The sequence below is a fragment of the Poecilia formosa genome, unplaced genomic scaffold (assembly GCF_000485575.1).
Source record: "Poecilia formosa unplaced genomic scaffold, Poecilia_formosa-5.1.2 Scaffold254, whole genome shotgun sequence".
In the NCBI taxonomy this organism is placed as follows: Eukaryota; Metazoa; Chordata; class Actinopteri; order Cyprinodontiformes; family Poeciliidae; genus Poecilia; species Poecilia formosa.
In genome coordinates this window covers 883,046-890,274 of record NW_006800193.1, presented here as the reverse complement: position 1 = coordinate 890,274, position 7,229 = coordinate 883,046, and the positions used below count along the sequence as shown (strand labels likewise).

The window sequence follows — 7,229 nt, the reverse complement described above, 5'->3', positions numbered from 1 at the left end:
CCACTGAATGCAACCCCTCTTTGAATCTTACCATCAACTTCATCATTCTTGGTCATGATGAGTTCTCAAGTCTTTCCTCCTTGAGAACTCCCTTGAAACAGAAGTTGAGCTCTCTGTGTTTGAACATTTCTGCTCTGACTTCTAAACTAAGTCATTCTCTTTTAAGAACTGCTTTTGACTGTGATTCCGCAGGAAACTAGCAAACATCATGACACAAGGTTGCTGTCACACTCAAAAAGGAACAGCTCGGGTTTTCTACTCTCTCTAACAGATTTTCTTCCCATCACATCTGATCACGGCTGAAGAAAGACATCACCTGTGTTAAGGGAAATGAACAGTGTTCATTTTCTGCCATATGTAGAGGTTTGCTCATCCGCCATTATGTATTCAACACTCTCCCACCTGAGCTCTGGCTCTTTGCTTTTCTGATTATTGAGCTCCTTGACCAGTTAGTCATTGTAGAGGGATGGAAATATCATGAAGGTTTACAGTTCAAACCATCTCTGAGATGGTTTGACATGTTCTGTATTTCTAACATGTGTGATGTGTTTTGTTTTTGTAACAATCATCTAAAGAGTTCATTGAACAGCTGTATGTATGCGTTCTCTTTACCAATCAGTAGCTGAACTTTGGAGGGAATTGACTTTAGTGGAGTTTGTTTAGAGCAAACATACTCTGAAGTAACAGAGTAGAATAAAATATAATAGAGTAGAATAGAATATAGGAATGCACAATATATTATATAGGATTCATCTGATATTATTATTATTTTTTTTACATATTTGTATCGGTCCGATAAAAAAAACTGGGCCAATACGAACAACCAATATTTATTTTAATCTGGTTCTGATTGAGGTTTTTCCAACAGTGTTGAAATATATATTGATTAATATCGGTTATCGGCCGTAACAGCAATATTAATATCGGATATAGATATCAACCCAAAATCTTTGTATTTGTGCATCCATAATATAATATAATATAATATAATATAATATAATATAATATAATATAATATAATATAATATAATATAATGTAATATAATATAATATAATATAATATATGCATGCCATATTTGTAAACCTATAAACTGTATTTGCAACAGCAACATGCATCTTTTTCCATCCTCTGTATAGTTATGCAGTACTTTGTGATGGTCTGTCATATTAAATTCCAATAAAATAAAGTGGGTTTGTCGTTGTAACATAGCAAACTGTGGAAAACACTGCATTTTCATACTTGCAGCCATTGTGTATTGTAGGACGATAAAAACAGAAACAAGATGTTCCCATTCCAAAATAAGAGACTTGCTGATAAATCACAAACTTTATGTTTCTTTTAAATGTCAGTACAAAAATACAAAAATATGTTGTTGCAGTCATCATTCAGATTTCACAGTAGATACACAGGTACATACAGAAAAAAGGCATATACTTACAGAAGGATCATTAAAATGTTTCACAGTACCCATCAAGCACTGTTTAAAGCATTCTGCCATCTGCTTTGAGTTTAGAAGATTTAACTGGACCGTTCAGTGGTTCGTGTGGGTATGCGCAGGTTTACCAGTGTCGACAACAGCTGAAGACACTATAATCAGCTCTGCTGAACTGGCCCGATCTGTAGGGCATTCCCAGCCAAATTTAATTTTCTTCCAAGTCAGATGGCACTAATAGCATTTTTTCTTCAAAAAAAAAGAAAAAAAGAAAAAGAGTCCAATCAAATCAAAATGGCAAAACAGCATCTGGGCAAACTGGCATGAACTCTAAAAATGCGCTCGCAAAGTAAAGCCAAGCAATAAACAGAGTAGGTATTCTAAATGGCTGGGGCTTATAGCAAAAAGTCGACAAAAAAAAAAAAAATAAAAATAATGGACTGGTAATTTTAGTCAACAGCGGGTGGCCAATAGCTTGGACCTGGAGTAAGAATAACAGTGTTGTGTGCATGGAGGAGGAGGAAGGGGGAGGCTGGGGGATGATGACTGTAATGACTGTTGAGGTTTCTTAAGGCTGAGTCTCTTGCTCTGCACACAAACTGAAGCTGAATTACACGCAACAGCACTGCAGATGTTTTTTTTTTTTTTTTTGTGGTGAAATGAAGCCGCACTGACTGACCATCAAGTGGCATCACTTCTCTAAACATATTGGCTCTGTCTTCAACCACCACTATGGAAGATGGTCTGTGTGGAATGGGTACTATAAAATTATCTAAAGAAGGTGTGAATACCAAAGCCTATGACAGATAATGTACCTTTAACAAAAAACAATTAGCTTCCCCAAGGTTAAATGAATTAATTATTGGGATAAAATCATAAATAGAGTTTTATACCTTCTCCAATAAATAGTATTGGTAACCTATTTACAATATGCACACATCTCCCAAAGAGCTCATGCCAAAACACACATTGATCTGCCTCCCACAAAACAGGGATAACACAATGTGCGTCTTCCTACAATCTTTCTGTGCACAGTGAGGAGATTGGAAGTGATTGTCAAACTCAAGAGGTCATCTTGGGAAGCCGGAGGTGTGAAATCTTGGTTGATCGACTCATATCCTGTGGGAGGAAGAGATTCTACACGGCGTTCTCCTCGCTGGTCCTGAATTTGTGCGAGTTCCGAGGTGGACCTGGAAGAAAGAGCTGGATCAGAACTGAAGTGTGGCTGCAGCTGTCACTTTACATACGAGGCAGCAGACACGGAATCCGGGTCTTACTGTTGCAGTGGCCGTAGTGGCGGACTCCTATGGAGTGTCCGAGGAAGCAGGTGGCCCTGCGGAGGTGGCAGGCGCTCTGATAGGTGATGTTGTCGTTGCCACAGATCTGCTGCTCGGATGCCACAACGGGGCAAGGCGAGGTGCGGCACATGACGCAGTGGGCGCTGTTGGTCTGGTCGGTCACGCAGGTGTGGGTTCCCGGACACACAACATTGGAGCACGACTCTGGAAAGAGAAAAAGGGGGAAGTTCTGAAAGTCAGAATTTGAAGGACAAGTTTAAAAAGGAATTGTGAACTGGATCTTAGACAGGGGTTGGTTACTGGTACCAAGGCTTACATGGTTATGCTTCCAACAGTGGACATCAAATTTTATGGCTGCGAAAAGGCTGGTCAGTGTTTGCCTTTGTTTAACTAAAATAATTTAGAAAAATGGCATTTACTAGATGTCTGATCACAGTTAGCAAAAATGCTGAAATTGGGTTTGGTTAGCCTTCTTGAACCATCCGAGCCACCTTTAAACAACATTAAAACATGTTGTATGGATCTCAAAATCATCTTTTTTTTATGTGCATCAATACAAAGACTGCCAACATTTTCCATAGCACTGGGATTAAATTTGTTCAGTGAGATGCAAGAGAAAGTGTCATTATGACCAGAGTTTTATCCAAGTCTTAGGATCACACAGCATAATGCAGGAAGGCTGCTTACACTTTATGCTGCAGAAACAACTCATTCAGATATTCAGAAAAGTCTTCTGTTGTGAAAAACTGAGGAAAACCCTAAAAGAATTAGAACAATGATTGAAAATTTTAGCCACCTAAAGGAAATGTTTCTAACAAGACAAACTTAAAACAGTTCATTTAAGCTGAACTCGAAAGCAACAAGAATTTATTTTTACAACTCAATGCTCACTAAATGGGTTGAGACTCCATTTTTCCTCAACAGCCATGGCAATAAGAAGAAGAGATGCAGGAAAACGTAAATAAAATATTTTATAGTGTTTTTGTTGTATAGAAATCTGAAGAAATACCATTACATGTGGAAATAAGTGAGTCAGGAATTAGAAGTATTAATGTGTTTCTAAATTTCCAAATTGATTCATAGATCTAAAGATTGTCAATGTCACAGCAGAACGTCAAAAGATCACACATGAAACTCAAACAAACTTTGCAGGGGTTAATTCGTTGCTTTTGCCTACATCTAACAGGCAAATATGAGAAAATGTAAATGAATGTTACATTGCATTTGTTTGATTCTGATAATCAAATACCTTAAATTATTTCAGCAGTCATCAAAATGAGTCATGCGGTTCTGCTTTCGACGCGAGGAGTTAGCTCATGTTTGCAATTTTGTTGGAAGTCTTTAGTTTTCATGATGCACTGGTGACTTTTGACCTTCCTGCGAGATATTGCTTACTTTTGCACTCTCCCTGATACATGACTTCCAGGTCCGGGTGTCCCATGCAGCGGGCCATCAGCAGGGCACACTCATCCCGGTAAGACTTGCCGTCGCTGCCGCAGACGGCGTGCTTCCTGGGAATGTGAGAGCAGTCTGGAGAGCACACGCACTGAGGCCTTCCCATTTTCATCTTGCAAACCTTCCCGGGACTGCATTTGACACCCTCGCATGAGTCTAGGAAAAAAAAAACCAAAAACAAAAAAAACAAAAAAAAACAGAAAGTGTATCAGTGTAATGTTATATTAACAACTCTGCAGACATGAGGTGGTGTTTTCGTCCTAAAGTAAGAACAAATGTGGGGCTTCCCCTGTCAGCGGGAAAATTTTCACCCTGCACAATATTTACAGTAACCACATCTCTTTATTGACTGTTGCACACAAAGGTGTCTCGTCTGGTGGAATGCGAGGCCGGCGTGTTTTCATAACAGAACTATGTGCAGGGCTGCGCACAGACTGACTCTGAGCTCCTGCAGGGAGATGGCGGGGGCTCTGAGGTAGCCTGGGTTCAAATAGCTGTCAGAAAAGTTTACAGGCTGACAAACCAGGAAGCCCCCCAGGCCCTCCTAACACCCCGCATAATGTCAGTGCACAGGAGGAGGTGCAACCCTATAGAACCCAGAGTCAGCGTTAATCAAAGCACGCAGGACTTTTCAGGCTTTGAGGAGATCGGCCTGATAAGCTTCTGAGGAGTTCTGCAAAGAATCAGGAACTTATTTCCTGTCGCTAGCAGGAGCCCTCAGCTGTAACTTTTTGGTTGACTGAGATGTCGCGGCACACAACACGGTTATTGTTGATGCACTTGTGCTGAACTGACAGGTTTTTGTTCATTCAGCACTTATGATACCAAATGTTTTCCTCCTACGGCTTGATTCCCAGACGTGGGCTCAGAAACAGGAATTCCAGGCTGTGGGACTCCTTTTGTCGTTTGAAACGTACTTATGTTGCTGCAAAGTGGAGAGAAAATCCAAATAACTGTTTTTTTTTATTCCCTAATAACTAAATAAAATATACATATGTATGTAATTAAAAACTGTTCTAAGGTAAAATGTGCTTTTTATACAGTAAAAACGAATTCAGGTAAATTCGTTTTTACTGACATTTAACACAAGCATGCTTCATCTAAACCAAGTTAGCTGGAACTGATGAGAGTAACGTTTGAAGCTTATGGGAACAGTTGGAGCCATCCAGGTCTGCATTTTGTTAAAGCGCCACATCGGGAACTCATTTCCAAAATGTTATAATACAAAAAAAAACAAACAAAGAAAACAAAGCGTTTTAAAGCACCAAGGGAGAGTTTTATTGATTAAAATTCAATGCAGTTTCTCTAAAGCTGCAAGACTTGCAATTTTTAGTGGTTTTTTTTTTCATATTTCAGCACTTATTATTTACTTATGCATTTACATAAATTTCAATGTATCTTTCAGGATCATTACAACCCTTAACATTTTTCTCAACACGGCTCTCTGAAGTAATTACCTCAAACCATTTATGTCAAACAAAAAATTCTTTAGCCTTCCATTTTTTTATTTTATTTTTTTATCAGAGACAGATTTAACGTGTCGTGGATAATTTATTTTACCTCTGCATGGTTTGCAGGAGACGATACCCAGGAAGCCCAGCAGGCTGACTTCATTCAGCGGCAGGCTGGTGTTGGACCACGCTGTGTCCAGGCGACCCCCATCACAGCACTCCTCTCTGCTCACCTCTCTCATCAGCACCATGTCACACCGGTGGTCTGGACCGTGCTGCAGCCAGCACATCCCCGCTGGAAACGGTTCATAAAGAGACGTGTTGTAAAAACAAAAACCCAAACGTTTAAACCGGCATCATGAATTATGTTGCATGTAAAATGTATATTTTGTTTTATTAAGTAACTTTCAATCTGTCAAAGGTGTAGTTTAATTCTTTTTCTTGTCTTTGTCTTCTTTTTCTCTACAGTTTTTTTTTTATCTAGTACAATCTAAAAAAAAATGACAGGTGATTTTAACATACGAGCTTCTGATAACATTGTTTTCTGTTTTTCACAGAAGCATATCTTTTATCCAGAAAGACAGATTAACTTTATAAAATATGTATTCACAAGTTTAAAAAAAATAAGAAACCGTCCACTCACCATCAACCGGATTTCTTCCAAACTGACAGAGAGAGAGAATCACGGCCAAAGCAAATATCAAACACCTCATTGTTTAAGCTGTCAAAAGACAAAACTGTTTGCGTAAAAAAATAAAATAAAATAAAAAAAGCTTCTCCAAAAAATATATATATATATATATTTCAGAAAGCGTCAGCAAAAAAGACGTGATGTTCTTCTGATGAAGAGAGTGGATCTCTGAAGCTTCTCCCAGCTGGTAGTTTCCCCTGAAGTGAATGGATGTGTTGTGGATAAGTGATGTCGTTCCCCCTCTGTATAAATATTTAGCCCAGATGGAATTATGCTGCTGGGATGGGCGATCCTCTCAGCCAGTAATAAACCAGGGCAGGACAATTTGACTCTGACTCAATTTCCAGAGTCGGGAAATGATCCATGCCCTCCATCTCCAGGCAGAGAGCACTTAGGCAACCTCACAAAACATTTTGATAACACATTAGACTCATTTAGGTCAAGGAAAAAAACATGTATTTTTTTTTTGTCGTTTTTTTTGGAAGTAATTTCAATCTTTTGTGTGTTTCCATGCATAAAACTTAAAGGACTTCATGATTTTATTCTTAGTTGACTTCACAGGGTTATTTTTTTCCCTCTATGCCATTCTTCAATATTCTGTATTCCACATTTATTTTCATGCTGTGTGGCTCAATTTTTATGGTGCCTTGCTAAAGTATGATTTAATACCTAAACTTGTCTTGTGACATTACAAGGCACTGGAGGGATAAATACACGTGGCATGGCTGCAATTTCTTTATTTTAAATTTGAACATAGGAGATATATTTATACTCAACTCCCTTTACTCTAACATGTTTCACTAAAATCCAGTGGCTCAAAAAGTCACCTATTTATTACAAAAGTCCTCCTGTGTGTAATTTAGTCCTAGTTTTTGGCATTTTTCCTGTTTGTGTATTGTCA

The 7,229-nt window shown here is 38.6% G+C and overlaps 1 protein-coding gene across 1 annotated transcript; it reads right to left on the bottom strand.

The window, feature by feature from the left end:
• Window positions 1–1,312: 1,312 nt before the first annotated feature.
• fstl3 (follistatin-like 3 (secreted glycoprotein)) lies at window positions 1,313–6,564 on the bottom strand. Its single transcript, XM_007570068.2, has 5 exons — window positions 6,281–6,564; window positions 5,747–5,932; window positions 4,127–4,342; window positions 2,711–2,935; window positions 1,313–2,623 (listed from the first exon to the last, which is right to left on the bottom strand). Exons 1-5 carry the CDS (start codon window positions 6,348–6,350, stop codon window positions 2,571–2,573), a joined length of 750 nt encoding a protein of 249 aa, XP_007570130.1. The 5' UTR covers window positions 6,351–6,564; the 3' UTR covers window positions 1,313–2,570.
• Window positions 6,565–7,229: the final 665 nt, after the last annotated feature.